General features: G+C 37.6%; 1 protein-coding gene across 22 annotated transcripts in view; it reads left to right on the top strand.

Moving 5' to 3' along the window:
• RBMS3 (RNA binding motif single stranded interacting protein 3) overlaps nt 1–17723 on the top strand; it is a 682345-nt gene that overhangs the window by 593880 nt on the left and 70742 nt on the right. For all 22 annotated transcript variants that reach the window (XM_085538329.1, XM_085538326.1, XM_085538323.1 and 19 more), the window contains 2 exons: nt 8178–8224; nt 15600–15696. In XM_085538329.1, the coding sequence (XP_085394455.1) occupies nt 8178–8224; nt 15600–15696 (144 nt within the window). The remainder of the gene's footprint in view (nt 1–8177; nt 8225–15599; nt 15697–17723) is intronic.

Raw genomic sequence — 17723 nt, 5'->3', positions numbered from 1 at the left:
CAAGGAACAAGTACTCAGGAATTTCTTCAAGTAGTAGACTCAGGCCTTTGTGTGCAGGGCTCTAAAAGCAAAGGCGTATATATATAGGAGGCAATAACAATCCCTGAATAAGGTCAACAATCCGTATTTTAAGGACCTCTAAATCCCTGTTTAAATAGTAAATGCCATTGCAGCTATTATCTCCACTGTTCTATACTTCCTTCAGTTCAAATCCATTAAGAAAAGAATTTAAAGTCAAAGCCAGCAAGCCACCTTTATGCCTGTAGCCTCAGGGCATCAACTCCTTCCATCATATGTAGTTCATTTGCTGCTAATGGAGTGGCTCATACTAAGGACAACAATATCTCTGATACCTATAGGCATGGTGTGGCTAATGTGTTAATGACATCAATATTCTAATGCTATTTTTTCAGTGATGGGAGTCATAATTTCATCTTCTTGTTTGCAGTCAACTATCATGCTACACAGCTGTTGTCATGGTATAATCTACAAATGTTCAAAGCTAGTCAAGATTTAAACTCGCAGTATTTCAGGCTAGGAATCTGCTCTGTAGAAACTGGCTCTCAGATTTACTGACTTGTGGTTAATACCTCTCTGCACATTGGACATTTACTGCGCAAAACATCAATGATAATGCATGCTTCCGGATTTCCTCCAGATTATCATATAATTTTCTTATTCCCTATGTGAAATCTTTTTGTGAAATTAATCTTCTATTTTATGAGCATTAATGGTCTTACTCTAAGCAAGATGTACCATTAAGTTTTTCAGTGTGTAGCAGTGCTCAGGTAACTTTCCTACAATTATTCCTGTCAACTTTAATTTATCTAAGAAAGAATAGGTAGTGAGTAGTGAGAACTTACTAGTATATGACAAATGTCTTGTTCTGATTACAAATGGAATCCGAAAATATTTCCTGCACCTTTGTGCTTTCTCAGTTTCTAACCCAAAGGAAAAAACAAAGGAATACCATCCAATTGGTTACTGTTACTGCCTTGGTATTTCCACCCAGCTTAAATCCCATGATATCTAGACCAATGTGTATTTGGCTATTGGTCAGATAAGCATTTGCATTCTTAAATACTTACATGAAGGGCATTTCTAAAACTTCTGAGGTTTGACTAGTGTTAATACTAAATTCGTGTGAGGGTTATTGCTCAGAAAGGCAGGCTCCAGAGAAATGACAATAACAGTTTGGTCACACAAATTATGCCAAGTAGAGACAGACAGCTGTGTAGAGTACTTTGTCAAAGGGGGTAAAGGCAGGAGACTTAGTGGGGAGAAACAGATTGCTGCAGTGATACTTCTGGCTATTCTATTCTCAGAGGTTTTGCTCTCCTGTACAGCGATCTTCTGTGGAATATAAAAAGAGAAATATTGGTAAAGTTTTCAGGCCACACTGCAGAATGTAATAGAAAATCTTATTCCTACCATACGTTTTTGTAGATTGTTTCGTAACTGTATAGAAATTGCTTTAATTGGCTGTTAAATTCTATCAGGCTGCTCCACTTGCACAACACACCCACTGAAATCCCAGCAGCAGTATAATTTGGCTTGAAATGTTCACTTCATTGTAGAAATGTTCTTCTGTGAGGGCGGGGTAGAGAGAAACAAATTTCTTATCCTATGTGTGGTTTATGCAACTGTTAGAAAGGCAGCGGTGGGATCTGGCTGCCTGTAGGGTGTGCATCACTGCATAAAGCTTATAGCCCCAACACTCTGGAAAAAGCAAAAGAGGAAGTGGTAAAAAAGAACTGAGAGTTGTTAGCTATCACCTAATTCTATATTGGCATTTGAGTGCAGATAGATCTCTACCTTTTAAAGTCAAGTCTTTAAAAATATACTGGATTTCTCTAGGGCTTTTCAAGTTTTTGGTTGTTGTTTGGTCGGTTGGTTGGTGTGTTTTTTGTGGGTTTTTTTTGTTTGTTTTGGTTTTTTTTGAGTTTTTTTTTTTGTTGTTGTTCTTTTGGTTTTTGCTGTAAGTTTCTAACCAAAAGCCAGTTGTAATGAGGGAAGAACGCTTGACCTTGAACGTTTTTAGTCCTTACCCTTCCTCTCTTGGTTGAAGCGTCAGGAAACATTCAGCAGATTGAAAAAAAGGCTGTCAAACTATCTAATATATAGGTGCAGTAAATATACAATGCCTGTATGCATTGGAAATATTTGCAGTGAAATTCTAAACTAATTACTAACTCTATTTCTGTTCAAAGTTTAAATTCCTTGATTTCAGGACAGAATTTTCTGAGTCACGCTAGTTTAGTTCAGCACTCTGTCTTGAAATTGTCCCTGACAAGATCATGTTTGGGAAATGGTGATGGAAAGTAATCATATTCAAAATCTGTCTGTAAAATATTTGATCTAATTTGCCTCAAAATTGTAATTGACATGTCTGGAGGTGTATGGCATTTCTCCACAAAAGTTCATTAGGTCAAAATGCATCTGGGGAATCAAAAGTAATTCCAAATTGGGATCAGATTGGATTGAGAACTGCAATTTAAATGTTGTGGCTTAATCTTTTATTGCAGATTTTTTGAAACTTTGATTGTTTGAAAATAAAATCTTTTGATATGTGCATTCAAGTGATTGAAATTTATCTGATAGAAAGGAAGAAATATCACATAATTTGATAATAAATGAAATGCTTTGAATCAGTCCAAGGTTAACTAATAAATCGTAGGTTCTTCTAGAAAGAACAATTCTAGTAATGATAGCCTTTCTATATCTAATCAACCCAAAGAGTTTTACAATCACATTATTATGAAACACTTTAGCACTTCAGTTGCAATCTTCTTTAAAATTCAGACCATTTACATATTTTTGTCATCTCTCTTGCCAGGGGAATATTGTCATCCAAGTCTTGGTGCATATATCACAACAATGACACACACAACTGAATATGACCCTTTTGTCATTTAATTTGGTCTAATGTCTACAGGGATATTTAATAATTTGCAAAAAATAATTCCTGTATTGATTGTTTTCTTCTTCTGTTACTTGTTTCTCTCCAGCCAGTAAATTAACACCTGTTTCTTCCACTTCCCCTTCATCCTCTGTTCCTCTTTTCAGTTATCACCTGGTTTTGCTTGTTTCTAGAAACAATAAGAAGACATAGTTGTTTGTGAATATTGATTTTGTTAACAGTTTCGCTTTTTCACTGTTTCTTACTATAATTTTTTCGAAAGCAAACAGTTACTTGGAGAGAAAAACATGGAACAGGTAATTTGAGAGGTAACTTAGATTTCCTTTATGTTTCCAAGGAAATAGGCAGTACTTCAGTGTTCTCCACAATCCACAATTCTAGGACTAATCTATTTTTTACCAAGACAATGTAGTTATTATTTTGGTGAGGAAAAATTAGCAGGCTTGATAAGAAATTTGCAAACTTCAGCACCTCTTTATTTATCAGATAAATTGTAGTGGGAACAAACTGATTTAACAGCAAGAACAGAAGCTACGTAGATCAGACTTCCAGTCCAGTTATGTAGTACAAGATGTTTCTGGTTATTCATTTGGTTTTCTAAATTTCTCATTGTGTCTAGAAACTCAACCTTTGACCTTCTGGGGTTCATGAATCACTTGCCCATCTTGACCTCAGTATAATGTATTTTTCCTTTCCATAACTACTTTCTTCTCAGAAGCTGCAGCTGCTTAAGGAACACGTGCATGTAAAACCAAGCATTTCTCAACACACAACACTGGGAAATTACCCATTTTTTTTCATATTCACCTATATTTTTAAAAAGTGTCAAATTTACATCTTTAGATTTCTCCTCCTCTAATAAAGAAATGGTGTTTTTTATTCAGCATAAAATTCAGAAATCTTTCTAATAATGTTGAATATTTCTGAAAGAACTATTCTAAATAATCAAAGGAAGGAACTCTGCCAAGTTAACTTTCCTGATGACTGAACTTATTTATTAAATCAGTATTTTACACAAATCTCATTTGTCTTTTGGTTCTTTCCCTCTCCTCTCTTTTACTTCTTCAAAGTGTTTGAGTTGGAGTTTCTACTGTCAGGGCACAAGAGATCCTTGTGCTATGATGCCTGGCAGATATTAGCAGTGGTAACAAGACAAGCACAGGAAATTCAGTGTTGAAAATTGAATTGATTCCTCTGTAGTACCCAAGAGCAAATCCATTGCCCTGGGACAGCAGCTTGCACACTTCTGGTATGATAGGATGAGGGACTGAGTCAGAGGAGATGGGACAGTGGATTGTCTTCTCCTCTAACTTCCACATCAGCTTACCAGAGAAATCTCTTGAGCCCTAGGGTACAATAATGCTATTCCACATCTCCCCTTGAGGAGAAACACAGAGACCATATTGCTTGGAAAACCCACCATATTAGCAGATTTCACCTCTTTTCAGTGTGTTGGCTTCTTTTTGTTTGTTCAGTGGTGTCAATAATTAGAAAACTGCAGTAACAGAATAGCAGATTTTTTCATTCCTCTGTCCTACATTTGAACACTTCAGTAAAAATAAGCAGTAAATAAATAAGCATGATTTAAGTAATCTTTTTAAAGCCATATTGGTTAAAATTATTATTTTTACTTTTGCCACCTCTGATATTCTGAACATAATTGAGTAAATACTGAGAATGTTCCTTATTAACTTGTGCAGAACTGGTAGCAGATATTCCTTTTAATTTATGCTTTAAGGCATTGAGTATTGAAATGTTGGGATGCAGAATTTTCGTTCAGGAGGTATGTGCCTGTTATGTGGCATAAACGTTTTGTGGCTCAGTCATTCCTTAATAGAAGATTCATCTGACAAATATATTCCTGAAGCAACACTTCATCATCAGTGCCACACTCAGGCGGCATTTTGTCAGGAAGTGTCACTTTCAGAAGCAGGATAAATCCCTGTTCTTTTACGGAAACATAAGCAAAGCAGTGGATGAAAAGACCTGGAAGAAAATATACTTCAGCATGAAGAAGACTGCCACAGGGGCATCAGCCAGCACCTCAATACAGTTAATACCTTATCAAGCACTGTGACAGCTGCATTCACTCCTGTGTTTCTGAGAGTATAATTTGGATGTCTGTAGAATGGAACTCTGAGGCCAACCCTAATATTGTGTATTTGGTAGTTTTGGAATTCCTGCTTGTGTGTTATGGAATAAAGTGCAGACAATTTTCCAGTAAGTTACTATTGCTCATCAGTTTTTATTAGTCATGTATGAGGATGCTTCAAAGCATAAATCTTTTACTGGTCCAGACTAACTGTTGCCTCTTCTGTGCTTTTTGCCAGAATAATTTCTTTTAGGGAGAAATTACGCAACTTGATGAGAAAGAAGTAAATAGTCCTCTGTTAGCAGCTATTTGAAATAGCAACTGTTTAAGGCTGCTCTGCAATGGTAGATATTTGCAGTATTATTCCAGAATCTGTAGATGGTGTACCATATGCATGTATTGCTGTACTTGTCTAATGCAAAACTCTCACTGTCAAACATGTTAATCATGTTTACTTTGGTCACTGCAAATTATTTGGTCAGATTCTGGTAACCCGTAGTATGAAGTCTGGATGAGGAGATGAGAGGCTAGACTTGAATATTTTGGACTCATCAAGCCCACAACAGTCACTTGTGTTCCTTGTTCCAAAAACCAGTGGTATGTAAGAATGTGATGCTAATATGGGGTGAACAGAGCATATGCAGTTTGAATTCGCATGCAAATGTAAAGCATTACGATGTTGGAAGGCAAGCTGAGGGTCTTCATCATTAATGTGTGCTCTAATGAGTGTTCATGAGAAATGTGGCTGAAAGTAGCTTACACATGTACACGCTGATCCTGGTTGGAGCTCCTGTGAAAATTCAGTGAAAGAAATGCTTAGTTTATCCTTTCTGCATCTTCGTATTTATGTCCATCAAAGAAATTAAAAGCAGCTGTCTGTGTTTCCCTTTCCTTCTAGCCCTCTCTTCCTTGCTGTGCCTTTGTACCTAGTTCACACTCATCCAGACTGTGGGATGGATAGAGTGAGCTCTGATCCAAGCTATCCTGAGGACCGTTAGGTCTAGAAACTTCCTTAATTGGAAAGCTTGAATCCTTCCTTTCTGAGGGGTTTATAATTTGCTTTCTTTTTTTCATCAGTTCTGAGTAGATGAAGTGTTAAAATGTCAACACCTTGATTTAGAAACAACGTCTTAAGTTTATTCTTTGTGGTTGTTGTGTCGTTTTTTTCTTAATTTTGTTAAACTATTTTTTTTCTGTAGGGCTTGTATGTAATATTCAAGTTGTCTTTACCAGCACCAGAATATAAAAAGACAGTAGTAATAAATTTTACAAGTGCTGAAAGGAGAAAGGAAAGTAGGAGTGTTTGGGGTGGTTTTTTTTTTTGTTGTTGTTGTTGTTGTTGTTTGAGAAAATGGATTACAGAAAAAAAAGTTGTTTGTGATTTTTAAGTTTTATTGGCTGGCTTTTGGGATGAACTGTATACCTTTTTATTCTTAAACGATACAATATTAATGAGAATGTTTAGGATGTAAGAAAGAACTTTAATTTGACAACACTGATGATTTTCTTGGCTATTTCATTTTTTAGATCAAAGTTAGCAATGGTTGTGTTCACCCTGAATCTGATCATTTGACATTTTAAGCTTGCAGAAACAGCTATTTTTTTTTCTATGTATAAGTACTCGATGTACTTATAAAACCAAGCTGCATGTCTTAGCCATTAGTCTTCTGAATCTTTTGCATGGGAGCTTGTGCATATTTTATTAAAACAATGGCATTTTGAGTAAGTAAAGCATTTGTCCTAGCGTCTTGAAAGAATAATGAGAAAAATACATTTCATAATGATCCAAACTTTTTGTTTATTTGTGGGTTTTTTTGCCTATGTCAGGTACAATGAAGCCTGTGCTTTCAGATCAGAAATGATTTTTGGCCTTTGGAAACTGGGGCCATCTCCTCGTAGACTGGTGAGCAGCTGCCAGGCTAACATAGCTTTTCCATGAGCTCTGCCGGCCCACTGCCTGTCCCTCACCAGTCGTATTGCCCTTGCAGCTCAGTTGTCTGCATGGGAGCCAGCCAAGTGCAGACACTTCCCTGACCTGACTGAGCAGCCATCTGGAAGGGGGCAGATGCTGTTATCCAAAAGTACTTTGGTGTATGGCTACAGGGGTGTTAAAAGCTCCCACCAGGAGTGCAATCCCTGTCACGCAGTTAGTGAGGCACCTGTCCTTGAAGTGAATGCTTCTGCCTCTTGTCTCCAGCAGTGCACGGTCTGCATGACAAGTGGACAGGAATAGAGTGCCTTGGGGTGAGAGGGTGCCCTGGCCATTTTTCAGCTGCTCCTAATGAGAGCAGAGCACCCTAAGGATTAGGGGCCCTCTCCTCTCTCTTCCCACCCAGCTCTGATTGCCATCTTTGAGTCCAAAATGGAATGAGAAATTAGGGCTCCAGCTCTGCTCAGTCCCCACCTTTCCTGCTGTTTCTGTACATATGTTTGCTAACGGTGGTGATGGTGACACTGGTTAACTGGATGCTGTTTTGACATCTACAAATCTTTTTGCACAGGTCACTGTGGTGAACAGCAGTTGAAAGGCCCTGTGTAGGCAATAAATAAATTATTGGTCTGTCTAGACTGCTAAAGTACTTTTAAAGCTCAGTCACTTTCTTGTTTTGGTTGGTCTTTTGTGCTTCACAGCCCACTTGTTGTCTCTTGTCCAAAGCTGATGAATCAACTGTAAGCATGACTGATCACCCAGGGAAATGGCAAAGGCCTGGAGTCACACAGGGTCTGGTCTTGGTAGGAAAAATGAGATTCCTGCCTAGAAGTTTTTGTGAAGTTGGTTATTTGCAAACTACCTGTTAGACCTGGAAGAACAAGATTTGTCCCTGTCACGTTATACTGTAAATGCACTGATCTGGGTGGAGACACTGAGTGATACTGGGGCAACAAAAATACCATTTGGCCTGAATATTATGGGGAAGTGTTCATCAAGCAGATCTGTTTCTTGGGGACCTGTCAAGCTAAGGAGGAAGACAAAGTGTCTGTGCTTCTTTGGACCATCCGAGCTTCCCTGGAAAAAAAAAAAAAATATTTATAGGTTACATTCAGTTTTTATTCTCATTGGCACAGACTATGTTTAATTTTTTTTTCTTTTTTTTTTTTTTTCTTTTTTTTTTTTTTTTCTGCAATAATAGTAAAAATCTGTTTTTCTTCCCTAACTATGTGCAGGCTGGCATGGCTTTGACTTATGATCCAACAGCTGCTATACAGAATGGGTAAGAAATGCATGTTTTCTTGTGCTTTTTTGAAAAGTATTTTGAATACCATATTCTGTTTTCTCTTCCTGTGGTAAAACTCATTCAGAAGCAAATTCACTCAGTCATATTTTGTCTGAAGCATGTGTTGCTATACTGTCAGATTCTTCTTTTAGTTTCCCTTTTGTTTTTATGCCCTTTTGTTTGTAATATCCATTTGAATGGGAAGTTGTTTTTCCTAATAGTTTCCATCTTTATTTGGCAAATGCTAGTGGTTGTTTTTTTAATCTCCCTCTCTCTCAAGAAATGAAAACCAGTAAAGTTTCCCTTTACTGACTTTGCTTTTGTTAAAATGATCATTGAAGATTCCAGCATATTTTGGATATTAGAGCTGTTACTTCATCTGGGTCCTCTCTGCTGCCTGGATGGCTTCCATGGCATTGTCTGAGCAGAAATGCCAAACAGTGCAAAAGCTTTATATCTGTGTGCAAGCGGATGGGATTCAGGAGTGGAATGCAGAACAACACTCCTTTTCATTCCCCAGTACTTCAGCCTGCTGAAGAACTGAAACTTTTTCAAATTTGCGAACAAGTTACATCACCATATAATTTATGTGCATGATTACATTGCCAATTATTTCATGAAGTAGAAAAACAGATCCTTGAGATCCAGCTACCCTTTCAGATAGATTAACAATAATTTGAAGAGAAGCAGGAGGCTCAGCGCTGAACTCTTTGACAGTCACTCTGATCAGAATGATGTTTGATATGATTACTCTATGCATACTCCCATCTGCACTTTCCAGTGGAAGGATTGAATGTATTGATATTGAGCAGAGTGGATTTATTTGTTAAATGCTGTTTAGGGCGCTGCTAGTTGAAACATATAAGAATCCCGAACTGTGAGAGGAGCTTTAAAAAAATCAACAGTAATAGTTTGCATATTTTACTTAGTTGCCTTTCGCAAGCAGTATCTTTGTAGGCCTTGTGATATTCTCATTTTGTGGATGAAGCAGCCACGACAGAGCAGCTCAGAAAAAAGATTTATTTCTTTTTCACGCAGCTGTGATTTCATAATCCTCTGGTTTTGCTTCTCTGTTCTGACCCCCCTAAACAAGTCTTTCTGCTCTATCATCTTATTTTTCAGCTCGTAACATATTGTAGGCTGTAAATGAAACCATCACCAGTTTGTAATCCACCAGCATTTCATCCAGACAAATGGCTTTTATTTCAAAGGATTTCTTGTATGTTGGTTGCATTAAATATTTGGAAACTGTAATTTGAATAATCCTCTGAGATTAATATCATTTTACTTCAATAATGTATTTTTTAATTATGGAACTTAATTTAGATTCATGCATTCTCAGGTGTTTAGGATACTTAGGAGTTTGGTCACTCAGTTGTGTGAACACATTGTCAAAGATCTTTTGAAAAAGAAATAGTAAACAATGGAGGATTTTAGCTCATAAGTTTACAAACATACTTTTATTCATAAAGCTTGAAAAACTACAGCATTACATATTGGTCTAAGAGTGACAGTTAATTTCTGCTTTGACATACCTCTTAGTTCTGGAGCATGAAATATTTTCTATTTCTAGGACAAAATCTTATTCAAGGGTTCTTCCACTGAGATTTTTTCTGACCACATGCGCTGTCAAGAGGAAAAGCTCTTACTATATGTGCAACAGTGATTTGTCCTCCAAAAGTAACATAGCTGCTATTCTATTCTCTGGTTGCATTTTCAAAATACTGTCTCCTGAGGATCACCAGGACCCTTTGTTTACATGTATTATTATTTTTTTTTTTAACTCTCAAGACATCCACTTAGCAGTCACTATGTATCCTGTAGTTATAATTTTTGTACTATTTTTCATAAGCTCATTACTCACAAGTTCATGGGTTTTATTTTAGCTGAGTCTGAGAGCAACTTGGTGCATTCCTTGTAAAATGTGCAAATGCGATTTGTTGTTCTCAACACAATAGATGTGTGGCCATGTTAAAAGAGAATTAATTTAAAGGCTTTTATAAACTGTGAAGTGAAACAGGTCAACTTAAACATCCAGTGAAGGTATGTTAGGAAAACATATTGCTCTTCTCAGTGAGGACGGTCTGGAAGTGAACGCAAAGCTGATGCTTGCAATCTGCTTGTGTTGATAGCATGCTCATACTGTATGGGCGAAATGCTGCTTAATGCTCTGCAGTAAAGTGGAGCAAGTAGATAAGTTTTGCATGGGGAATCTATAAAACAAAGGTGACCTCCTTGTAATTGGTCTATTTGGAGCAAGTGGGTGTTGTCCCTGCATGCAGCTCAGGATTGGTTGGTAGGCTGTGATAAGCAGGAGTCACTCAATCCTTCAGGTGCCTGCCTGCACAAAGTAGACCAAGGCTAGAGATGAGAAACATCAAGACATGTGAGCCAAGGTGAAGATTATGATTAAGTATGAGTTACTAATGAAACTCAAGAATGACTCCATTTATTAGAATCCTGTGTAAGATTGGTAGATGTATTTCATACATTTTGATGCATGTAAGTTGCTAAGTCTGTGCAGGATATATTATGAATGGTAGTCTACTAGTAAAATGTATCACTGCATGTGTCATTAAGAGGTATTTAAAATTTCCAACTCTTTAAGAGATTTGGATTATACTGGTTTGTTTTGGGGCATAACCAAGCCTCAGGGAAGAATTTGGATTCTTAAATGCTCTCCAGATGAAAATGCAGGTTCTTGTTGCTCTCAGAGTAGTACTATCACTTTTATTATAGTGTAACTGCTTATTTGCCTAGAAGATCTATGACAGGAATAAAACAAAAGAGAGAGATGGAGACATTCACTAAAAATAGCAAAGGCTTTTTCCTCACAAAGGAATAGATTATTATTATTATTATTATTGAGTCTATTGCATTGAAAGGCATGGCTCCCCATTTCATTATATTGCTTTTATGCCCATGTAACTCTGTTTCAGCATCCAGTGGAGTTGTATCAGCATAAAAATGGTGTAATGGAGAGGAGAATCTGGTCTGACATATACCATAACACTGCAGTATGTGTTACTGAAGATGTGGTAGTCATACATTTCAGTGGATAAGCTCTTTTCCCCTGCCAATTGTTCCATGTTCTTTTTTCTTTTATAATCATCCTTTTCTGAATTGCATTTACAAAAGAACTCAAGCCTTATTCTGGGGAGCAGCGTGCCTTTTGTAATATGCTACTGATTTTTCAATTTGTGATATTAATATTGTTTTAGTGGTTTAATGCACTCATTCAAAGAACAAAATAGAGCTCTTGTACTTGCACTGTAAAGATGCTCATTTAAAATGTTGCTGAGGCTTGAGTTCTCCTGGCTATTTGACTAAGATCGCGATGTACTGTATCAGTTTAATATCTGATATCTGGGGGACTGTACTGCGCATTTGCAGGCCAGTGGGCTCAATATTTGGATAGGTCTTTTTCATCTCAAACATCTGACTCTGTGGCTTATTGCAACAGAAAATTGCTGCTCTGATAACGCTTGGTAATACTCTTACATTATGTGAGCCCCAGGATACTATTTATGAATGTAACTTTTTCAGTATTGCCTGCAGGCACGAGGCATGAGCAAATGGTGTTTATTGCAGTGCAAATAGGGTCTTGCTCTTGTACAGATTCTGTGTGGAAGCTTGCACATTCTCCCACAGGATGGGAACCATATGGATTTTTCTTTTTTTTCCTATTTTTTGGCAGGGAAATAGCGACCAGACGCTCCAGATAATGTAGTCCCCAAATGCAAAGGGAGGGTTGATGTAGGAGCAGAATGTGTACTTTTTCTGTTAAGCAGCAGATATCGTTCTTAAAGCCTTGCCTATGTGTGCTGATGATGTACTAGGGAATGTGGTTCTTTTAACATCTCATAAAAATATTTTCTTTTGAGTCCTTTATAAGCCCTTCCTCATGAACATTCTGGAAATCTTTTTGTCTCCTAGTCTATGGTTTTTCTTATTCTTATAGAATCCAGGCATGCTTAAAAAGACTATTTGAAATGCAAGGGCAATGTCTGTTTTGCTTCTTCCCTCCCACCTACCTCTCTACACTTTTGCTTCTAGCCAAACAATTGCAGACGAGGAACAGGAATGCTGGTGCACACCTGCCAAAAAACAAACAACAGCAACAAAAAACAAACAAGACCTGCATGGGCCACTGTAAGGATGTAAGCTGCAATTGCGCAGAATGCAGTAGGGCCTTTTGGAGAACTCTCCTCCTCCACATCAACTACCATGAGGTTTATAGCTCTCAAATATAGTACCAGAAACTAATACTGTTCATTTCAATGCAAGAAAACACGGGGCCATAATTGAAATGTATATCTAAAATGGGTCAGAACTAGTATAATTCATATCTCTTTTCACTCCTTTTTCTAATGTGTGTATTCCAACAAGTGGGAATCCTACATCCCTTTGGACTTACTTACAACATCCTTCTTCCACATCGTTTCACTTTTCCCTGAGCCTGAAGGAATTTTGATTAGGTCGGCAGCTGTGGATCTTCTTGGGGTACTTGAGATGTTTATATCAGAACAGGCCACTATTGCATTTTTGATCCTCTTGTGTTTTTTTTTTTGAGGTCCACAGTATGTTACTTAAGCCAACTACATACTAGGACATTAGCCTGTTTGCATGTAAATGACTCCACATCCCATGGGCAGAAGCATGGCAAGCCCTCTTTTTGAGCAAGAGCCACTGGGGATTTGTCTGTAGTTGCAGCACTGTTGAGCATCTTGAAGCTGGGAGATGCTTCTCTTGACCTTTTCCTCGTCGTTCCACTGTACTCTGTGTGTGACAGAGACAGTTTCAGAATATACTTGCCCAGTTCTTGCTCTGTTGAATTTCCTTGGGCAATATACAAATGCTTTTTTTTTATAGCCCTTCCAGCACAAATAATGCTGTGGCAGAAAGGAAAACCTTTGTCTCCAGGTACAGAGAATTCACGATTGCAAAATGTCTGACCTACAGCCTCTCAGTGACTCAGATTGTTAAACTCAATTTATTATTATTTAAGCTGAAATTTATGAATTGCCTTTTCTCACATTGCCATTTTCTGTGTCAAATTTCCTCCTCTTCTTTAACACACTGGTTCATGCATTTTCACAATATAACTGAGTGTCCTTATAGTATGTTGTATTTGATGCCTATTTGAAAGCATCCAAACTGCGTCAGATAAATGGTATTGGCAAGGGTACTGTATTTTTCACAGTTCCAGAGTGTATATTCTAGAAACATATCTACTATTCAGATAACAGCATCTCTAAGCTGAAAATGAAATGGTTAGCTGTCTTTCAAGTTCTTAGCACACGTTTCCTATAAATTTGGTAGTATTTACTTGGATTTATTGGAGAGTTTATTCCAAAGAGTCAGTGTTACAAGTGGAAAAATTTTGTCCTGTGCAATCTCCTTTGTCCAGGTGATTCATACACGGTGAGAGCACAGCTTCAGTTCCAGGACAGATAGAATTAGAACTGACAGAAGAAAAATGTACTGTTTCTCTAAGGAGTTTTGTTTTTATACTGTCCTTTGGTTGAAGAGGTTTCTACGTATTTCTGTTATACATTTAACCCGTGCAGAAAGTTCTGCCAGTCTTCTGTGGACTGTTTACATTTGCAGCACAAAGCATTTCTTAGTTCAGTCACTTAGCAACTACATTGCCAAAGTGAATTCTGGTTAACCTTTGTCTGGGAAGAAGATCCCTATAACAGGACTAAGCTAACGTACACATCAACCTAAAGCCATAGATAAACCTGGCTAGCGCTGTAAAAATCCTTTCCCCCCAGCTCCAGATTTGTACAAGCGTAATATGGTGTGCTTGATTCAAGCAGAGGGATATAAATATTTCTAAGTTCTCATAATAGGATATACAGATAGTTGGGCAAAGGCACAGTTTTAAAATAGTCTCTGTGCGAGCATTGTAAGAGCAGATAAATGTTCCTAAAATAGCCGTATATTTCTATTAAACAAAAAATCACTCAGACGCCACCTGCTGCTTTTGGCATCTTAAAATCTTGTTTGGAGTAGAGAGAACTGATTGCTTCTCTGTCTCACTCTCCCCTTCTAACTTTGAATATTTCCACCCAACTTTCAGAGATGATGGCCTATATTTCCAAGCCTATTGTTTGGAGAAATTCAGTGATTACTTGAGCCTGCATCCAAAATGAATGCATCCAGTCTGAACTAGAATGATTAGTACTAAATCTGGGATGCCAGGGTGATCAGAAAATAGAGCACTTGTTTAAACACCAGTAATGATTTTTTTGTTGTTGTTGCAGGGCTCTCATGGTAAGCTACTGATAATTGCCTCAGCACAGGGAGAAAGAACACAAAAAGTCAGGGAGTGCAATCCACTTCACTGGTACAGGGACATATATGCAAATTCTACTATTATTCATAGGGCTGAAATGTGCAATATAAGAACAATATACGTGGGATTTGAATCAGACCAGAGGACACTGCGCAGGATTATGTTTCTCTCACTTAAGGATTCCAAAATATTAGCATTTTGACAGCTGTAAGACCACAAATGTTCTATTTTTAAGCAGCATTGTTTGCTGTTTTTGTTTTGGTTTGGTTTTGTTTACAGTTAAAACTGACAGAACAACAAACACAACAATCTTGATGAGTACATGGGTATTAAGTACTTACACAATGCATCAGTAGTGATGTTTTCCACATGATGATATTATCAATAATCATTTACCCACAGGGAAATAGAATGAATATAACATTTATTATCGTCGAGCAAGGTACAGTGAAACTTTTGCTCATAGCATGCAATAATGGAAATAAAAACAACTAGCTCTGGGATTTTCATTACTGCCTGGGGCATTTAGACTTATAATTTTTGATAAATTTCACCAGAAGGTAAGTTTTTAGCTCTCCATGTAGATGAGTATGAAAATTTCAGCCAGAGATTCTGTACCCATCCCTTAATAAAATAAATCAGGCGTATATGTGGAATGTGTTATTCTCAGCACTGAAGCATTAAGATCTGAAAAGAAAACAGTGCTGCATATAAAAATGAAATCAGTTATCATTGTCTTCAGTATCGCATAAGAAATTTCCTTTCACTAGATAGCACTCTGGAAAATCAGCTGTCTTTGCATTTCATATAATTACTTCTTGTGTTGTGAAGTTCTATATTTGTGCTAGTTGAAGTGAAAAAAATATGCTTTGTGTAAATATTCCTCCTCCTTTCCATTTTCAAAATCTACTCAGGGCAGCCATCACATCTTCCTTATTGTGGTTTTGGAAATAGATAGACATAATTACCTGTGTAGACTCTTTTTGTCTTTGCCTGGGAGGCAGTGAATTAGTCATTCAGATCCTAGCAGTCAAAAGGTTCAAAAAACTTGCTTTTGTTCTTTGTTTGCAGATTTTATTCCTCACCGTACAGTATTCCAACAAACCGCATGATTCCACAGACATCAATCACGCCATTCATTGCTGCTTCCCCTGTCTCTACATATCAGGTATGTCAGATTTGTGCTTGTCTACTATGTTTCCCACTTAATTATGTTTTGGATGTGGATGAAGGCAGAGTGGATACCACAGAAAACTACATGAGCACTTGTGCTCTTAAGTCATGCTTCAAACAAAAGGCTTTCTGGAAGTCTTCAGGTATTGTTTGGTGTGGGGTTTTGAGTGTTTCCTGCATTCTTAACACTAGCAATGAAAGCTACTGTAATTTTTTTCTTATTTCAATCAGCTTCACCAGCAAACAGCATTTTGCTTCATTTCCATTCAACAATAGCAGATGCTTGTCATTCTTACTGAAATGTTTTGTCATTTTGACTCCATTTCATCAGCCAAGTGTTTTAAACATTCTTTTTTCATAACTTATGTTGTCTGCATCATATTTTGACCTTCTGACCTCAGCTGTATTTGCTTCAGTAACAGCATCCTTTAACAGCACTCTGTTTTCCAGTAATCCTGACAGAGCAAGATTATTTAGGGTAAATCTCCTCATGAGCTTCTTCAGTCTCCAACACATTTTGTCTTTCAGAATTCCACTTTTCGGGATATTCCAACCAGCACTCTGTTGGGAAAATATTGCCATGTTCTAGTTTTGTGAGAGGGAAGTCAAAACTGGATTGAATAATTTTGTTATTAGCCTTTTTTTTTTTTTTTTTTTTTTTTCTGGGAGCGTATGTAAAACTGGTCATTCGTCATACATTTTACCATTTCAATCAGAATCATAGAATATCCTGAGTTGGTAGGAACCCACAAGGATCAAATAACCCAACTCCTGATTTACATAGTACTACCTGAAATTCAAACGTTATGTCTGAGAGGACTATCAAGGTGCTCCTTGAACTCCAGCAGCTTGGGCCATACTCACTTCCTTGGGGAGCTTGTTCCATGCTCACCACCCACTAGTGCAGAATCTTTCTCTAACCTCCAAGTAGACTCTCCCCTGACTCAGCACCATGCTTTTCCCTTGGCTACTTTCCCTGTCACAGAGAGCAGAGTTCTGCTCCCTGCGAGGAGCTGCCATGAGGGCCTCCTTGTACATCTTGCCCTCCAAACCCTTTTGTAACCCTCTTCTTTATGCTCTCTCATAGTTTTAAGTCTTTTTTATACTGCTGCACCCAAAGATGCATGCAGTGCTTGACGTGAGGCCACATAGCACAGTGAGACAATCCCTTCCCTCACCTGGCAGGCAGTGTGGGCCTGATGCACCCCAGGGTGCAGTTGGCCCTTTGGGTTGCCTGGCCACACTGCTCACTCAGATTCAACTTTCCTTTGCCTAGAACCCCCAGATAACATTATGCAGGGCTGATCTATCCTCTCACCCCCCAGTGTGGACATATATCCAGGACTGCCCTTGTTATTGCTGTTATGTGCCATCAACACTCTTCCCATCTTGAGTTTTAGCTGAGAATCTGTTCTTACTGTTGAGATTGATTTGTTGGTTAGGTGTAGGTTTTGGGGTTTCTTTGGTTTTTTTTTTTAGGGGGTTGGGTTTTTTTGGTAGTTTTTTCTGTTGTTTTTTTTGTTGTTGTTGTTTTTTGTTTTTTGTCTTTTTGTTTGTTTGTTTGTTTGTTTTTTGAGATAATATTTTATTCATCTAGAGGCAACGGTGTACATTAACTGTATTTTAAACCCGATCTTCAAAGATAAAGAATTCTTGTAATTTTCTTTGACTTCTGTGTTGTTTAATTTTAGGTAGCTATGTAACAAAAAGTTGCTTTGGTGAGATGAATTCAGTAAATTTGCATCAGTTCATGGTTTGATGCATTTAAGTCAAAAAACATTTTGTTGCTTGTTTTGTTTTGTTTTGTTTTCTAAAACCCAGATCATTCTTACTTGGTAGTTTATAGTAGAAGCCCAAAGACATTTGCCTTGGCACAGAGGAGGAACTACAAGGAGGCGAGCATTGAATAGCATCAAGCTCATTAGAACACTGATCTTTTTAGCTACTGCAGATTCACAATAGAAAATTTTGTAGTAGGTGTGTATTTGCATGTGTGTGTGCTGGTTTTGGTTCTAAAAATGT

Source organism: Coturnix japonica, chromosome 2 (genome assembly GCF_054131305.1).
Source record: "Coturnix japonica strain WE chromosome 2, WE-NBRP24, whole genome shotgun sequence".
NCBI classification, from domain to species: Eukaryota; Metazoa; Chordata; class Aves; order Galliformes; family Phasianidae; genus Coturnix; species Coturnix japonica.
The sequence above is the reverse complement of the archived record's forward strand: the minus strand, read 5'-3'. Positions and strand labels throughout refer to the sequence as shown.